This window comes from Lepidochelys kempii, chromosome 27 (assembly GCF_965140265.1).
Source record: "Lepidochelys kempii isolate rLepKem1 chromosome 27, rLepKem1.hap2, whole genome shotgun sequence".
Taxonomy (NCBI): Eukaryota; Metazoa; Chordata; order Testudines; family Cheloniidae; genus Lepidochelys; species Lepidochelys kempii.
The window spans coordinates 8,926,699-8,945,920 of record NC_133282.1 but is presented as its reverse complement, the minus strand read 5'-3'; the positions used below and the strand labels follow the sequence as shown (position 1 = coordinate 8,945,920).

Genomic DNA, 19,222 nt, shown 5'->3' with positions numbered 1-19,222 from the left:
GAGGCAGAGCCCTGGGATAAAACATCCTCCCCACAAGGGAGCCGAAGTCCCTGGTCCACAGGGAAGTTATCCCAGTGTCAAGGATTTACAGCCATTTCTGTCTCCTAGAGTCAAGCTGGAATGCAGCCATCTCTGGGGTGGAATGTGGCTGCTGTTTAACAGCACTACAGAACAGAGTAGGACTGGAAGTGAAGAAGAAGAGGGGCAAATCCAATTGAAAGTATAAAGGGAGATTTTAGGGAAGCGCATTTTAGTCAAGACACCAGGGCTAACACCTTGTTTCTTATTAAAAGTGCCAGGGGCTCTTCAATGAATATAACCGGCCAGGACCTCACTTTTACCTGGGGACTGACAGACAGCACCTCCAGCAGCACAAGAGGAGTCACGCACCGTTTAAAAGTATACGCCCCAATTCCGCTACACACCACTGGGCTATTTGCGTTCATCTTTAATCCGATACAAACTTCCTGTGTAAAATGGATCTGAAGTGGGCGCGCAATTTCTAGAATTTGCACCGCCTGGCCAGCTGGATAACACACCAGCCTTTGAGCTTTGTTCTTGACACCGAGAGCCTCCAGCCAGGACTCTGGGCTCTGCTGTACAAGAGGGGCCTGTGAATTTCAAAGCCTCTCCATTCACTGGACATCAGCTCTTCCTTGCTGGAGAAGGGGAATGTTTATGTAATGCGGCACCCCTGGGCCACCGTCCAGAGCAAGGACTGAACCCTGGATCAGTCCTACAGGCTCTAGTGCCTGGACTAAAAGGGTCCACTCTGGTTAGCGCAGAGGCAGCAGTAGAAACATAATGCTCCATGTGGCCACTAGAGGGGGAGAGAGAGCTGCATTGCGGGTGCATGAGTCACAGAGTCTGTCTACACTGCAATGGAAGACCTGCGGTTGGCCCATGCCAAGTGACTTGGGCTTGCAGGGCTTGGGCTAAGGAACTGTTTCACTGCAGTGTAGACTTCTGGGCTCCTACTGGAGCCTGGGCTCTAGGACCTGCAAGGGGGAGGGTCCCAGAGCTTGGGCTACACGGCATATTAAACATCCCCTTAACCCGAGCCCAAGTCAGCTGGCACGGGCCAGCAGCAGGAGTCTAACTGAATTGTAGACAGACCCACACGGACTTCAGAACTAAATAAAACCCGAAACAACCCCACCTGAGGTGCGCTATCTGGTCTCATGTCACCACCTCCCCGCAGTGTAAATCCACTGGCTGCAGTAGAGTTACTTACTCCTCTTTTACGCCCTCCGATGCGACATCAGGATCAGGCCCTTCTGCCAGCTAGAAGTCAGGGCTTCCATGGTGACCGCTGTTGGGTTTTATAAAGTCCTCTGTGCAACACACTCTCTGGCACTGTCCCCCTCATGGAGTTTAAGGCTGGAAGGGAGCACAGATCATCTGGTCTGATCCCCGGGATATCACAGGTCCACTAGCCCCACCCTGAACCCACGCACACTAAACCCAGCCTCTTCACTCTGGGCAGACCATTCCTGGGTAGGACACATCCCAGCCTGGTCAAGGTTGGCATGCATCTCTGATTTTGTGTCACTTTTCCAGTTCCTCCCAAGCCTCAGAGAAGAATCTGGCCTTGACCACATGCTTTGTGGGCTGGTCTCCTCCCTGCTGGAGAAAGGCGGGTTGAGAGATAAACTGTCAGCACTTGTTAGCACGAAGCAGCTCGGAGGAGAGCCCTGGCGGTGACTGCTGCTAAGAGGTGTGTGAGCGGTGGATGTGGAGACATGGGGTGTGTCAGCCCACCCCTGACCCGCCAGTGACCTAACTGTGAAATCCTCATTCATCATGATTAACACTGAGTGTTGCTCCATCTCCAAAGTGTTCCAGAGCCATTAACTAATTAATTAATGTCCACGTCCAACACCAGCTCCCAGGGCTGCAAATGTGCAGGCATTTTCCAGCTCGGACAAGATCTGAGCGGTATGACAGGAAGGCCTGCAACAGCTTCGGAGCAGAAAGATGGACGGGCAGCTGCCTAATTAGCAATGGGAGATGGAGCTCAGGTTTCCCCCTCTCAACGGGGCTGAAATTGGAGAGCGAGCCGCTAAGCTTTATTAAGCAAACTATTCCATGCGTTTCAGAACAAAGACATGCCGGGCAGCTGCATTAGTGTCTGTGTTCTCGGCAGCGCCTTGTGGGGTGTCAGTGACAAGCACTGGGAGACGGAGGGCAGTTTAATAGAATCATAGAAGATTAGGGTTGGAAGAGACCTCTGGAGGTCATCTAGTCCAACCCCCTGCTCAAAGCAGGACCAATCCCCAACTAAATCATCCCAGCCAGGGCTTTGTCAAGCCAAGCCTTAAAAACCTCTAAGGATGGAGATTCCACCACCTCCATAGGTAACCCATTCCAGTGCTTCACCACCCTCCTAGTGAAATAGGGTTTCCTAATATCCAACCTAGACCTCCCCCACTGCAACTTGAGACCATTGCTCCTTGTTCTGTCACCTGCTACCACTGAGAACAGCCGAGCTCCATCCTTTTTGGAACCCCCCTTCAGGTAGTTGAAGGCTGCTATCAAATCCCCCCTCTCTCTTCTCTTCTGCAGACTAAATAACTCCAGTTCCCTCAGCCTCTCCTCATAAGTCATGTGCCCCAGCCCCTGATAATTTTTGTTCCCTTCGCTGGACTTTCTGTAATTTGTCCACATCTTTCTGTAGTGAGGGGACCAAAACTGGATGCAATACTCCAAGTGAGGTCTTTTCACTGCTGGAAGGGCGAGTGGGAAGTTCTCTGCAAAGAGTTTGGTCCCTTCGCTGTCAGACGTGGCTCTGACGATGCCTCCCCAATATCAGCTCACTTCTCGCGTGCAGGTGCCCAGCCAACGATGGCCTAGGCACTTTTAATCATGATGTAGCATTCGGGAGTCAACACAATTTGTTTTTAGGGGGAAGCAGAAGTCACCCATAAAGGATTGTTCGTCAAAACAGAGAAAGAAATGATGCATCTTCCTCGGGCATTGGGAGACTGGGGTTCCATTCCCAGCCCTGACACTGGTTTGGTAGGTGACCTGGAGCGAGGCACCACCCATTCCTGTGCCTCAGTTTCCCCATTTGAAATCTACTCATGAAAACTGCTGTAGAACAGCTGGCAGTTATTATCAAGGGATGGGCCACACAGCTTAGAGTGAAGGGCAAACACTTGCAGTGAATGGTTCACAAACAGCTTGTAGCGTCTGGCTTTGCAGTAATAACCATCAAAGGGATCCTGTATTGAGGCTGGCTGGACACGGACAGACTCGGGTGCTTTCTAGCTCCCAGCCAGGCTAATGCAGCCTGTGGAATGAATCAAACCAATCAAAACCCAGCCCTAAACCAGAGACTGTACCTGCCTGGAGAATCAAAGTCATTTCCTACCCTGCGATCGAACCTTCTTGGTTAACTCCCCTTCCCCCTTGCACTGTCTAGGATCACACACCTCTGCAATTCCTGATTGCAGGGCATCCCTCATTCCTTGCTAGCAGGGTGGATTCCCACTCCCTCATGCCTGGTGTCTTCACTTATCCCTTTGCAACAGCCGTGTGAAAAGTTAACCAAGTCAGTGATGCCATAAAGTGAGGCTGAGGCCCAAGGGCTTTGCTTCGCTACAGTCCATGTCCTGCCTCTTGACCCGGTGAGCTGCAATGCTACGGAAGAGGACTCAGACTTTAGCCTGGCAGGTACAGCGCCATTTAAGGAGCCTGTTGCAAACCCCTCAGACGATAACAGACCAAAATCGGGGGGGAGGAGTGACACAGACACAACAGCACCATCTCACTTGCTCTCAGTTCCATCTAGATCCCAGGGATCTGCCGCGCTGCCTTTGCACAGCAAGGATTTTCACCAGCCAATCGAAGGCAGACGGACCTGACCGGCGGTGCATGCCAGGGTGACTCCCAGTTGCCTAGGTGGGGCTGCCAAGCTGAAGGCCGGGAGACTTCCTTTCATGGCCCCAGATGCACAACAACTGCCCTGGGCTTTGCAAGTCAGCAGGGGCCCTGGCTGAGAGAGCCCCTGAGAACAAGCAGAGTGAAAGGCCTGCCGGGGCTGCTGCTGTATTACATTTCAGTTGGTCATTCCCTGGCATATTCAAGGGAGGAAGGAGTGCCCAGGAGTGATATATATAGGGTTAAGTGAGCAGAGTGGGGCAGTGGCTCCACTCCTGCTCAGGAGTTTGCTGTTTACCCACTAAGTGCCCTAAAGTCCACATGCATGCTCAGCTTGTCCCCAAAGTTTCCATGCTTCATCAGGGGCCAGGGTAGTTTTAGTGACACAAATTTGAGGCCATTTGGCCAAGGGGTTCCCAAGATACAGTGCCCCTAAATAAAACAGGACAGTAAACGTTTCCGGTCCTTATCAATTATTTTTGCACACACCAGGGCTCAAGCTTGTTCAGTGATTTCCCGTCCCCCTCCCTCCCTCCAACCTGACATCACCCCATGCGGTTTGATCTCACGCACTGCCATTTCAGCAATATTTTACCCATTTTTAAATCAGCTGTATCTAAGCTGGGCCCACAAACTCCAGCAGCCTTAGCCACAGTCCTATGGTTACGGCATGGTGTTAGCTGTGCCTTTCCGAACCAGACCATACGTAGGATTAATGGCTGCCAGGGGTCTGGCTAATAGGGTCCTGAGGTCCAGATCAGTGCATAGATCCAGTCCTGTGTTTCTGGTTAAACCTGTAGCTTAATGCATGGCCCTTGATGTGCTAAGGCCTGGTTTACACTACGAGTTTATGTCGGATTTAGCAGCGTTAAATCTGAATTAACCCTGCACCCGTCCACACAACGAAGCCATTTTTTCGACATAAAGGGCTCTTAAAACCAATTTCTGTACTCCTCCCCAACGAGGGGATTAGCGCTGAAATCGACATCACTGTTTCGAATTAGGGTTAGTGTGGACACAATTCAAAGGTATTGGCCTCCAGGAGCTATCCCACAGTGCACCATTGTGACCACTCTGGACAGCACTCTGAACTCGAATGCACTGGCCAGGTGTACAGGAAAAACCCTGGGAACTTTTGAATCTCATTTCCTGTTTGGCCAGGCGAGCTCATCAGCACAGGTGACCATGCAGAGCTCATCAGCACAGGTGACCATGCAGTCCCAGAATCGCAAAAGAGCTCCAGCATGGACCCAATGGGAGGTACTGGATCTGATCGCTGTATGGGGAGAGGAATCCATGCTATCAGAACTATGTTCCGAAAGACGAAATGCCAAAACATTTCAAAAAATCTCTGAGGCCATGAGGGACAGAGGCTACACAGTGCCGCGTGAAACTTAAGGGGCTCAGACAAGCGTACCAGAAAACCAAAGAATCAAACGAACGCTCCGGGACAGAGCCCCAGACATGCCGCTTCTACGCTGAGCTGCATGCAATTCTATGGGGGGCCGCCACCACTACCCCACCCCTGTCCGTGGACTCCGATGATGGGGTACTCTCTGCCATGGCTGAGGATTTTGCAGATGGGGAACATGAGGAGGAGGAGGACGAGCTTGGGGAGAGCAGACAGCACACCGTTCTTCCCGATAGCCAGGATCTTTTTCTCACCCTGACTGAAATACCCTCCCAACCCAACGACGTCAGAGAAGGGATCTCTGGTGAGTGTACCTTTTTAAATATAATACATGTTATAAAAGCAAGCGTTTTTTAATGGTTAAGTAGCCCTGAGGACTTGGGATGCATTCATGGCCAGTACTGCTACTGGAAAAGTCTGTTAACGTGTCTGGGGATGGAGCGGAAATCCTCCAGAGACATCTCCATGAAGCTTTCCTGGAGGTACTCTAAAAGCCTTTGTAGAAGGTTTCTGGGGAGAGCAGCCTTATTCCGTCCTCCATGGTAGGACACTTTACCATGCCATGCTAGTAGCAAGTAATCTGATATCATTGCATGACAAAGCCTGGCAGCATATGGTCCCGGTGTTTGCTGGCATTCAAGCAACATCCGTTCTTTATCTCTTTGTGTTATCCTCAGGAGAGTGATATCATTCAAGGTAACCTGGTTGAAATAGGGAAATTTGATTAAGGGGACATTCAGAGGTGCCCGTTCCTACTGGGCTGTTTGCCTGTGGCTGTAAAGAAATCCTCCCCGCAGTTAGTTATGCGGTGGGAGGGGGGGGCATTGGCGCTGAGCTGTTTGCATTTGGCTAGCAGGGATCTTCCCTGATGCCAGCCATGCGGTGGGGAGAGGGGTAAAGCAATCATCCCAGATAATTGGATGGGGGGAGGGGGTTAGTTTGGTTTCTGCTGCTGCACGTTAACAGGAAAACTGCAGCACTAAATGGCCAACTCAATGGGCTTTGCTTGGTATGGGAGAGGAGGGCGCTGCTGTTATGAAGGTTGCAGAAGCCAAAAGACTATGGCTTACCATGGCTGCCTGCAAGCCAAATTCTGTTGCCCGGCCCTGCATGTGTGATCTCTAACACCAAAGCCGCAGGCACTCAATATAAGATGCAAAATGCGACCTTGTACCAAAATCAAATGTGCTATGTAATGTGATAGTGTTGTTCACCGTGAAAGAGTATAGCCATTGTTCTGTAAAATGTATCTTTTAAAATACTTCACTCCCTTTTTTTTCCTCCAGCAGCTGCAAATGTTTCAAGCCTCCCTCCTCCGTCCCAAAGGCTATCTCAGATAAGGTGGCAAAAAAAACGCACCCGCGATGAAATGGTCTCTGAGCTCAGGCAGTCGTCCGGCATTGACAGAGCTGTGTGGAGGGACACAATCGCAGAGTACAGGATGGTGGCCGATGAACGTGAGAAGAGGTGGAGTCAGGAAGATCAGAGGAGGCATGAGGAAATGCTGGAGCTACTGCGGGATCAAACGGACATGCTCCGGGGTCTGGTGGAGGTTCATGAATGGCAGCAGGATCACAGACTGCCACTGCAGCCCCTGTTTAACTGCCCTCCCTCCTCCCCAGGTTCCATAGCCTCCTCACCCAGACGCCCAAGAACGCGCAGTGGGAGGCTCTGGGCACCCGACCACTCCACCCCAGTGGACAGCCCAAGCAATAGAAGGCTGGCATTCAACAAGTTTTAAAGTGGCATTTTCCTTCCCTCCTACCCTCCTCCCACACCCCACCTGGGCTACCTTGTGAGTTATCTCCCTATTTTTATAATCAATTAATAGAGAATACATGTTTTTTAAATAATTGTGACTTTATTTCCTTTGCAAGCAAGCTGTGATCAAAGGCGGGAGGGCGGGTGGCTTACAGGGAATTAGAGTCAACCAAGGGGGCAGGTTTTCATCAAGAGAAACAAACAGAAGTGTCACACAGTACCCTGGCCAGTCATGAAACTGGTTTTCAAAGCTTCTCTGATGCGCACCGCTTCCTGCTGTGCTCTTCTAACTACCCTGGTGTCTGGCTGCGCGTATTCAGCAGCCAGGCGATTTGCATCAACCACCCATCCTGCCATAAACGTCTCCCCCTTACATTTACCAGAGCTCCTGAAGACGCGAGCATCATGAACCTTTCGCGGCCCTCCCACGTTGATGTTGGTGAAACGTTCCTTGTGATCCACCAGTGCTTGCAGCACCATTGAAAAGTACCCCTTGCGGTTTATGTACTGGCTGCCCTGGTGGTCTGGTCCCAAGATAGGGATATGGGTTCCGTCTATGGCCCCTCCACAGTTAGGGAATCCCATTGCAGCAAAGCCATCCACTATGACCTGCACATTTCCCAGAGTCACTACCTTTGATAGCAGCAGCTCAATGATTGCGTTGGCTACTTGCATCACAGCAGCCCCCACAGTAGATTTGCCCACTCCAAATTGATTCCCGACTGACCGGTAGCTGTCTGGCGTTGCAAGCTTCCACAGGTCTATTGCCACTCTCTTGTGAACTGTGAGGGCTGTTCTCATCTTGGTATTCTTGCGCTTCAGGGCAGGGGAAAGCAAGTCACAAAGTTCCATGAAAGTGACCTTACACATGCGAAAGTTTCGGAGCCACTGGGAATCGTGCAGCACTATGCGGTCCCATCATTCTGTGCTTGTTTCCCAGGCCCAGAATCGGCGTTCCACGGCATGAACCTGCCCCATTAACACCATGATCTCCAAATTGCAGGGGAACGCGGTTTTAGAGAAAAGTGTGTCCATGTCCTCATCACCACGCTGCCGTCACCTCCTCGCCTGGTTTTTCAGGTGCTGGTTCTGCATACACTGCACGATAATGCGCGAAGTGTTTACAATGGTCATAACTGCTGGGGTGAGCTGAACGGGCTCCATGCTGGCAGTGCTACGGCATCTGCTCCTGCTCGGGCAATCCAGGGAAAAGGGCGCGAAACGATTGTCGGCCGTTGCTCTGGCGGAGGGAGGAGTGACTGACAACATGGCTTTCAGGGTTGGCTTAAAGGGAATTAAAATCAACAAAGGGGGTGGTTTTGCGAGAAACAGAATGGCCCCCTCAAGGATAGAACTCAAAACCTCACGAAGAGAACTCAAAACTGGGTTTAGCAGGCCGTTGATTTCACGGAGGGAGGGAGGAGAAAATGAATACAACACAAATCTGGTCTATTTCTTGTTTTGAGCCACTTCATCTATCTTTATACATCTTGCTGGCAGCAGACTGTGCAGCACGACCGCTAGCCATCGTCATCTCCTGGGCTCGGCAGAAGACGGTGCCGTATGACGGCTGGCCATCATCTTCTGCTGGCTGCTGATTAAAAGACAGTGCACTGCCGGTAGGACTCAATCGCCATGAGATGAAACTTAAAAGGGAAATGACCTGGCTGAGTCACTCCCATGTTTGCCAGGGCGCCCCTGACCTCATTGAGGTCAGTTAAAAGAGCACCCAGGACTGGCTACCAGTCATACTGCACTGTCTGCTGCCAAAAGGCAATTTGCTGCTGTGTAGCAATGCAGTACCACATCTGCCAGCACCCAGGAGACGTACGGTGACGGTGAGCTGAGCAGGCTCCATGCTTGCCGTGGTATGGCATCTGCACAGGTAACTCAAGAAAAAAGGCGCAGAACGATTGTCTGCCCTTGCTTTCACGGAAGGAAGGAAAGGAGGCCTGACAATATGTACCCAGAACCACCCGCGACAATGTTTTAGCCCCATCAGGCACTGGGATTTCTATCCAGAATTCCAATGGGCGGTGGAGACTGTGGGAACTGTGGGATAGCCACCCACAGTGCAACGCTCTGGAAGTCGACGGTTGCCTCGGTCCTGTGGACACACTCCGCTGACTACATGCACTTAGAGCATTTGTGTGGGGACACACACAATCGACTGTGTAAAAACGCTTTCTACAAAACCGACTTCTATACATTTGACCTAATTTCGTAGTATAGACAAAGCCTGATCAGCCCTGGTCTACACTAGGACTTTAGGTCGAATTTAGCAGTGTTAAATCGATGTAAACATGCACCCGTCCACACGATGAAGCCCTTTATTTCGACTTAAAGGGCTCTTAAAATCGATTTCCTTACTCCACCCCTGACAAGTGGATTAGCACTTAAATCGGCCTTGCCGGGTCGAATTTGGGGTACTGTGGACACAATTCGACGGTATTGGCCTCCGGGAGTTATCCCAGCTTGCTCCATTGTGACTGCTCTGGACAGCACTCTCAACTCAGATGCACTGGCCAGGTAGACAGGAAAAGAACTGCGAACTTTTTAATCTCATTTCCTGTTTGGCCAGCATGGCAAGCTGCAGGTGACTATGCAGAGCTCATCAGCAGAGGTGACCATGATGGAGTCCCAGAATCGCAAAAGAGCTCCAGCATGGACTGAACGGGAGGTACGGGATCTGATTGCTGTATGGGGAGAGGAATCCGTGCTATCAGAACTCCGTTCCAGTTTTTGAAATGCCAAAACCTTTGTCAAAATCTCCCAGGGCATGAAGGACAGAGGCCATAACAGGGACCCGAAGCAGTGCTGCGTGAAACTTAAGGAGCTGAGGCAAGCCTACCAGAAAACCAGAGAGGCGAATGGCCCCTCCGGGTCAGAGCCCCAAACATGCCTCTTCTATGATGAGCTGCAAGCCATTTTAGGGGGTTCAGCCACCACTACCCCAGCCGTGCTGTTTGACTCCTTCAATGGAGATGGAGGCAACACGGAAGCAGGTTTGGGGGACGAAGAAGATGATGATGATGATGAGGTTGTAGATAGCTCACAGCAAGCAAGCGGAGAAACCGGTTTTCCCGACAGCCAGGAACTGTTTCTCACCCTGGACCTGGAGCCAGTACCCCCGAACCCACCCAAGGCTGCTTCCTGGACCCGGCAGGCGGAGAAGGGACCTCCGGTGAGTGTACCTTTTAAAATACTATACATGGTTTAAAAGCAAGCATGTGAAAGGATTACTTTGCCCTGGCATTCGCGGCTCTCCTGGATGTACTCCCAAAGCCTTTGCAAAAGGTTTCTGGGGAGGGCAGCCTTATTGCGTCCTCCATGATAGGACACTTTACCACTCCAGGCCAGTAACACGTACTCAGGAATCATTGTACAACAAAGCATTGCAGTGTATGTTTGCTGGCGTTCAAACAACATCCGTTCTTTATCTCTCTGTGTTATCCTCAGCAGAGTGAGATATCATTCATGGTCACCTGGTTGAAATAGGGAGCTTTTCTTCAGGGGACACTCAGAGGAGCGCGTTCCTGCTGGGCTGCTTACCTGTGGCTGAACAGAAATGTTCCCCGCTGTTAGCCACGGGGAGGGGGGAGGGTTGAGGGGGTAGCCACGTGGTAGGGGGTGGCAAAATGCGACCTTGTAACGAAAGCACATGTGCTATGTATGTAATGTTAACAGCAAGGTTTACCCTGAAAGAGTGTAGCCACTGTTTTATAAAATGTGTCTTTTTAAATACTGCTGTCCCTTTTTTTTCTCCACCAGCTGCATGTGTTTCAATGATCACAGGATCTTCTCCTTCCCAGAGGCTAGTGAAGATTAGAAAGAAAAAAAAATGCACTCGTGATGAAATGTTCTCCGACCTCATGCTGTCCTCCCACACTGACAGAGCACAGACAAATGCGTGGAGGCAAATACTGTCAGAGTGCAGGAAAGCACAAAATGACCGGGAGGAGAGGTGGCAGGCTGAAGAGAGTAAGTGGAGGGCTGAAGACAGGGCTGAAGCTCAAATGTGGCGGCAGCATGATGAGAGGAGGCAGGATTCAATGCTGAAGCTGCTGGAGAACCAAACCAGTATGCTCCAGTGTATGTTTGAGCTGCAGCAAAGGCAGCTGGAGCACAGACTGCCACTACAGCCCCTGTGTAACCAACCGCCCTCCTCCCCAAGTTCCATAGCCTCCACACCCAGATGCCCAAGAACGCGGTGGGGGGGCCACCGGCCAACCAGCCACTCCGCCACAGAGGATTGCCCAAAAAAAAGAAGGCTGGCATTCAATAAATTTTAAAGTTGTAAACTTTTAAAGTGTTGTGTGGCATTTTCCTTCCCTCCTCCACCACCCCTCCTGGGCTACCTTGGTAGTCATCCCCCTATTTGTGTGATGAATGAATAAAGAATGTATGAATGTGAAGCAACAATGACTTTATTGCCTCTGCAAGCAATGATTAAAGGGAGGAGGGGAGGGTGGTTAGCTTGCAGGGAAGTAGAGTGAACCAAGGGGCGGGGGGTTTCATCAAGGAGAAACAAAGAGAACTTTCACACCGTAGCCTGGCCAGTCATGAAACTGGTTTTCAAAGCTTCTCTGATGTGTACCGTGCCCTCCTGTGCTCTTCTAACCACCCTGGTGTCTGGCTGCGCGTAACCAGCCGCCAGGCGATTTGCCTTAACCTCCCACCCTGCCATAAACGTCTCCCCCTTACTCTCACAGATATTGTGGAGCACACAGCAAGAAGTAATAACAGTGGGAATATTGGTTTCGCTGAGGTCTAAGCGAGTCAGTAAACTGCGCCAGCGCGCCTTTAAACGTCCAAATGCACATTCTACCACCATTCTGCACTTGCTCAGCCTGTAGTTGAACAGCTCCTGACTACTGTCCAGGCTGCCTGTGTACGGCTTCATGAGCCATGGCATTAAGGGGTAGGCTGGGTCCCCAAGGATACATATAGGCATTTCAACGTCCCCAACAGTTATTTTCTGGTCTGGGAATAAAGTCCCTTCCTGCAGCTTTTGAAACAGACCAGAGTTCCTGAAGATGTGAGTGTCATGTACCGTTCCCGGCCATCCCACACTGATGTTGGTGAAACGTCCCTTGTGATCCACCAGAGCTTGCAGCACTATTGAAAAATACCCCTTGCGGTTTATGTACTCGCCGGCTTGGTGCTCCGGTGCCAAGATAGGTATATGGGTTCCGTCTATGGCCCCACCACAGTTAGGGAATCCCATTGCAGCAAAGCCATCCACTATGACCTGCACATTTCCCAGGGTCACTACCCTTGATATCAGCAGATCTTTGATTGCATGGGCTACTTGCATCACAGCAGCCCCCACAGTAGATTTGCCCACTCCAAATTGATTCCCAACTGACCGGTAGCTGTCTGGTGTTGCAAGCTTCCACAGGGCTATTGCCACTCTCTTGTCAACTGTGAGGGCTGCTCTCATCTTGGTATTCATGCGCTTCAGGGCAGGGGAAAGCAAGTCACAAAGTTCCATGAAAGTGCCCCTACGCATGCGAAAGTTTCGCAGCCACTGGGAATCGTCCCAGACCCACAACACTATGCGGTCCCACCAGTCTGTGCTTGTTTCCCGAGCCCAGAATCGGCGTTCCACCGCATGAACCTGCCCCATTAGCACCATGATGCATGCATTGTCAGGGCCCATGCTTTCAGAGAAATCTGTGTCCATGTCCTGATCACTCATGTGATCGCACTGACGTCGCCTCCTCGCCCGGTATCGCTTTTCCAGGTTCTGGTGCTGCATATACTGCTGGATAATGTGTGTGGTGTTTAATGTGCTCCTAATTGTCAAAATGAGCTGAGCGGCCTCTTTGCTTGCCTTGGTATGGCGTTTGCACAGAAAAAAGGCACGGAACGATTGTCTGCTGTTGTTCTGACGCAGGGAGGGGCGACTGACGACATGGCTTACAGGGTTGGCTTCAGGGAGCTAAAATCAACAAAGGGGGTGGCTTTACATCAAGGAGTATTTCAGGCAGGACTTCACAGAGGGTTCCAATAAGAAATGGTGCGCCTAAGTTATTGTTCTTATTGGAACAATGAGGTTAGTCTGGCCTCTGATTGATACATGGCTAGATTTACCTCGCTGCACCTTCTCTGTGAGTGACTGCAGTGTGATCTAGAGGAATGAGGCCCCTAGACAGGGGAGGGGGGGAAAGCAAATGAGTACAAAACAAATCTGGTCTATTTCTTGTTTTGATCCACTCCGTCTATCTTTTACATCTTTGGCTAGTAGCAGACGGTGCAGAAGGACTGCAAGCCATCCACATCTCATGGCTGCTCGGCAGAAGACGGTGCAATACGACTGCTAGCCATCCCCATCTCTTGCCTGCCCGGCAAAAGATGGTACAGTATGACTGCTAGCAATCCGTATTGCCTGCCTGCTCACCATAAGACAGTTCAATAGGACTGACTGCAGGACTAAAGAGAATGACCTGGTCAAGTCACTCCAAACTTAGTCCCTGTGCCCATGTCTGTCCAGGCGCTCCCGGCCGATGCGGCCAGGAGCACCTCGGACATGACGACGACGGCTACCAGTCATATTGCACCGTCTGCTGCCAGAAGGCAATGGGTTGCTGCTACTGTGTAGCAATGCAGTACTGTGTCTGCCAGCACCCAGGAGACATACTGTGATGGTTACCTGAGCGGGCTCCATGCTTGCCGTGGTATGGCGTCTGCACAGGTAACTCAGGAAAAAGGGCGTGAAACGATTGTCTGCCCTTGCTTTCACGGAGGGAGGGAGGGAACGGGGGCCTGACGATATGTACCCAGAACCACCCGCGACAATGTTTTAGCCCCATCAGGCATTGGGATCTCAACCCAGAATTCCAATGGGCAGCGGAGATTGCGGGAACTGAGGGATAGCTACCCACAGTGCAATGCTCCGGAAGTCGACGCTAACCTCAGTACTGTGGAAGCACTCTGCAGAGTTAATGCACTTAATGCATTTAGAGCATTTTCTGTGGGGACACACACACTTGAATATATAAAACCGATTTCTAAAAAACTGACTTCTATAAATTCGACCTGATTTCATAGTGTAGACATACCCTCAGTCTCCTCTCTAGTCACTGTCACTCCAATGAACCTATCGATAAACTGAAAACTGCTCTGGTTCTCACAGCAGCTCCCCTTCCCAGCCTGTTTGTAGCTTAATTTCTGTTATTTTCACAGTCACTGGCTTTTCCCTAGTCCAAAAATCAGTATGTACATAAATGAAGGCAGAATTCTGATTCTAAGGGAAAGGAGCCAGCCCCAAATCCAGGGCAACCTTTCACTGCACAGAAATAAGCTTCCAAGGAGGATTCAGTCACAGTTTATCGAAGGTCTTTTTAGTGTTGCAGCGTTTCAAAGAGAGAGACTCAAAGTGGGCTAGATGCTCAGAGCGGATGTGCTCTGTACAAAGTGCCTGAGGCTGACCCCGCAGGGACTGGGAGGGCATGAATTCATAGGTTTTTAAGGCCAGAAAGGACAGCTGTGATCACCCAGCCTGACGTTCTGCATCACAGGGGCCAGAGAACCACTCGCAGTGATTCCAACATGCGGTCCATAACTTGCAGGTGAACTAACGCGTATGTTTTAGGAGGACATCCAGCTTTGATGTAACGACTTCACATGATGGAGAATCCACCTTGTCCTTAGTTAAGGTGTCTCAACGGTTAATTGTGCTCACTGTTAGGAATTTGGGCCTTGCTTTGAGTCTGGATTTGCCTCGTGTCAGCTTCCAACCACTGGATCTCATTATTCCTTTGTCTGCTAGATTCAGTCTTTCCCTAGACTTGCTGAAAAAAATGCTGGTGATGCATAACTGCCCTATCTCTTCACTCAAGACGAGCCGCTCAGGAGAGGCTTTTAGGGCGCAAACCTTCCAATGGATCTCCGTAACATATGCAGGGACTCTACGCAGGGTTTCTGATTTTCCCATTGGCTTCCCAGATTGTGTTTCTGCACATCCATCTGATAGCAATGGAACAACTACTCTCAGTACTCATTGCACTATTATCTCGTTCGCTGGAGACATGAAATGATGCAGGTGATTAGTTCACACACACACACACAGTTCCCTTGGGCTTTTGAGCAGAGGTGTCTGAATTTTGTATTTCATTATTACTATTATTAGAGCTGGGCAAAAGATTTGCAGCAAAAGGTTTCTTTCCCCCCCCTCCCTTCCCATCAAAACATGTCAATTTTGTGGCTGATAAAACAATTTGGAAATTGCAGTAATTGTATGAAATGTCAACATTTCCTGACAAAATGTCACATGAACAGTTCTGGGTTTTTTAATCACTTGTAGGATAAGGGTGAACTTTTTGCAGCAAATTTTCACATCTCTTTCTGGATTTTTTACTGCCACCTATCACCATAGGATCTGCGCAAAAAGGATACCAATAGCGAAGTCCCTAGTGGATTTCATGGCATCTCTGGCAGTTCTCTCTTTTTGGAGCAAAAACTCTGCTTGGAGGAGGGGTTTAATTTTCTATTTTTTTTTTTAAGTTTAATTGACTCGTATTTCTTTTTAGGTTGATTTCTTTCAGGCTGGGTTGCATGGTTGTGATTGGTCACGTAAATCACTTGACATTGGTTCTGGTTCCCTGATTGGTTGAACTCACTTGGGGGGTCAACAGAGTTAGCAGAAGCCATACTGTCTCATTGGCTTAGGGGACCTGGTTGACTTTTGAGCCACTCGGAGCATCTCTGTTCCACTCTGTTGCCACGTAGGAGGGACTCTGAGTTCTCCCAAGCCCTGCAAAGACTGCCCAGAGCTTGAGCAACACAGAGGCCTGAAGACACTGGAGAACAGTTCATCTATTCTACATAGACAGAGGATGGTAGGAAGCCACCAGCCTTTCCCCAGAGAGGCCCCACTTGGGAGGAACTGATGGGCGGTGCTGAGAGGAAAGTATTTGTGTGGGAAGGGAGCTATGGGGCATAGTGTGATCCATCAGAGGTGAGTACACTGTATGTTAGTTCAGATAACCATCTAAACCAGGGCCCTAGTGAGGGAGATTTAGGTCAGATATTAGGAAAAACTTTCTAACTATATGGATATTTAAGCTCTGGAATTGGCTTCCAAGGGAGGTTTTGAAATCCCGTCTTTGGAGGTTTTAAAGAACTGCTTGGACAAATACCTGGCAAGGATGCTCTAGTTTGCAGTGTTGTTGTAGCCATGTTGGTCCCAGGATATGACAGAGAAAAGGTGGGAGAGGTTGGACCAACTTCTGTTGGTGGAAAGGACTTGCTTCCGAGCTACGCACAGCTCTTCTTCAGGTCTGGGGAAGGAAGCAAAGTGCCTGATGGTCTAGGGATGGGCGAGGTTTACTTGGTCCTGCCTCAGCACAGGGGCTGGACCTGATGACTTCTTGAGGTCCCTTCCAGCCCTGCAGTTCCATGACCCTATGAGGTGCGTTGACATGTACATTTATTATGGTGAGTCTGGTATATTACTGATTATTTTACACACACATTATATACTAGGACAGCTCGAACCCACAGTCGCTAAGGCTGCTCAATTACTTCCGTTCTCATCCCTCTACCCCACTTCGTGAACTGATCATAATTTCTAAAATCATTTGGGATGGAATTCTGCAGAACTGATCTCTGCCCAAGGGTGAGTTGTGCTTGGAAAGAATGATGGCGGAAAGGTTCAGCTATTTTTGTGATCAAAGACAGTGAAAGTATAGAGGACCATTTAAATGCTAACTCGAAACAGGCAATATTTCCCATTATTTTCATAAGCAAGACCATCACAGAATTTCACTACAGAACACTCTGTTCATGCCGTAGTACGGTTGTACAGTTAAAACAACAGAAACTCAGGTCATTCAAGACAGAAGCTTCCAACAGCCTATTAATACTTATGAACAATTATTAGCAACTGTTGGCACTTTTGACTCCTAGTTTTTCTGCTTAAAATGAGTATCTAAAGACTTCTCACTGTTCCTGTTGTACAAGGTGCAGTATAACCTAACACACAGACACACAGCATGCAAACGACCACTGTGCTAAAAGGGATGATCGAACTTGAACCTCTGCATTTGCTGACTGTCATTTGAAGGATGCGGACTTTACTGCCATTAATGCAGCGTTTTGCATAGAGCTGGTCAAACACATTTCTGTCAATACATTTTTTGTCAAGAAAAAGCTGGCATTTTTCAACCCACATGTCCGGTTTTGTGAAAAACGTTCAGATGCTCATCGAAAAACAATTCCCCCTCTTCCCATTTGGCAACGGAAGAATGTTCAGTTTGTAAGTCTTTGGTTTCTCAATGAAACCTGGAACATTTTCATGGGAGAAAAAGAAATGTCATTTCCCGAGCAGCTGAATTTTGCATTTTCTTCGCCTCTGAAAAATGAAAGGCGGCTACCGCTTTATTCAGAGCAATTTTTTTTGGAAAAAAGTATATTTTTTTGAAAAGAATGTTTATTTCAAAACTCAGGTGGGGAGGGCATGACATGTATTTGCCATGCCTGCTTCATCCCAGCCAAGGCAGAGGGGGACTTTCCTCTCCTGCAGTTTAAGGAAACTGGTGAGCAGATGGTTTTACTAGGAAATGAAGCAAGAGAGGTGTGGAGCATCATGCCAGAGGATTTGCTTGGAGGAAAGATGGGCTGACACTCTCTCATTGCCGGCTCACTCTCTATGACACCAGAGTGTGTCCTTTAAGCCCATTTCCTTGCGGGTGCCCAGCTAGCAATACTGAGATTGGGTTTTCTAATCTGCGTGAAAGGAAAGCCAGGCAGAAACTACCTCCATGTAGCTCCTCCACTTCTCTCTGCTTCCAGGCTGGAAGTTCATCTGCTATGTGCACCGATTTCTCTTTTCATGGTGCTTCTATTTATAAACAGAAATATAGCCACTCTCCCCAACCACAGTGTCACGCAGCAGAAGGATTCCCAGCACAGATTTTCACTGTTCCCTTCACTCCCCAATCAAGGGATATGACATCCCAAGGGGACCTTATCTCTGGGGCAGGGGACAGGGCTGACAAACCCAGCAGGAGAACTGGAGTGGCTCTTACCTGAAGGAGGATATGAGGACATGTCCACAGCACCATCCTGGGGCTTTTAATTCCTATCTGTCCCAGCTGTCCCAGGCATGCTTTGAGGGGGAGCCCTTCTGCTGGCTGGGAGCAAGGCGCTGGGCTGTTTTCAGATGCTCTTGTCAAGGAGAAGGAGTTGGGAGGAAGCCAAGGTTTCCCACCCTGGGGAGCAAGGTCTCTGGGAGCAGGCACTGTCCCTCTGCTCTAGCCTGTGTCCTCCTTTTATAATCTTGCTCCGCTCCGGCTCCTGGATTGCCACCTTCCAGCTCCCCTGTTCGGATGGGGCTGGGTTACAGCTCTCTCCTCGCCATCCTCCCACCAGCTTCTCTCCTCCTCCTCCACAGCCCTCCCCCTCGCCTTTCCACTCCCCCGCCCTTTGCAACAGTTACTTCCAACCTGCCCAGCAAAGGGGAGGACCCGATTCTCTGCAGCCGGCTGCCTGGAAGCCCGCCCGAGACAGCGGCTCCCTAAACCCTCGCCAGTCCCGGCTCCTGCCGCAGGAGTTCAGCCGGCGGATGCCAGCAGCGAGGCTGGTGCTGCAGAGGCTTGAGCCCGGCGCATCGGCTGCAGGGGGGAGCCTGAAGCCGGGGGAGGAGGCAGGATCCTGGGTATTTTTAACTCACTCCTGCAGCGTTGCAGGCGCGGAGCCTGTGGGGCGCACGGCGCGGCCGGACATGGCACTGGGCAGCTCTCCAAGGCATGGACCGTGCGCCCCAGGGAGAGGAGCCCGGCTGGAGCGCACCAGGCAGGCTGGGGCGCAGGGCGCACGCCGGAGGAGGGGGGCAGCAGGCTGCTGGGGGGGGGGGGGGTGCTGCAGCGAGCGGGACAAAGGCTGGGGGGTGGGGGGTGGAGCTGTCCCCGGGTGGGGGTGGCTCTCTGCCGCCTGCCACCAGCCAGCGGGGCTGGGATCCACGCCTGTGTCAGCAGCCGCCTCTGGTGTTTCTGGGACGGTACTGCGGCCTGGCGCCTTCCCCCCCTCCTCCGGCGCTGCTGAAGGAGATGAAGCTGGGCAGGGGATTTTAGGACAGTCCCAGCAGCCCAACGCTGTCGGACTCTTCCCCCCCGCCGCCCAACTCCTAGGACGATTATCTCTCCCCACGCCCCCGCTCTTCTG

The 19,222-nt window shown here is 50.6% G+C and overlaps 1 protein-coding gene across 2 annotated transcripts in view; it reads right to left on the bottom strand.

The window, feature by feature from the left end:
• The window catches only part of LOC140903899 (corticotropin-releasing factor receptor 1), a 124,473-nt gene extending 105,601 nt beyond the window's left edge, over positions 1-18,872 (bottom strand). For both annotated transcript variants that reach the window (XM_073325842.1, XM_073325843.1), the window contains exon 1: positions 18,088-18,872. In XM_073325842.1, coding sequence (XP_073181943.1) covers positions 18,088-18,123 — 36 coding nt within the window. In that variant the 5' untranslated portion in view covers positions 18,124-18,872. The remainder of the gene's footprint in view (positions 1-18,087) is intronic.
• Positions 18,873-19,222: the final 350 nt, after the last annotated feature.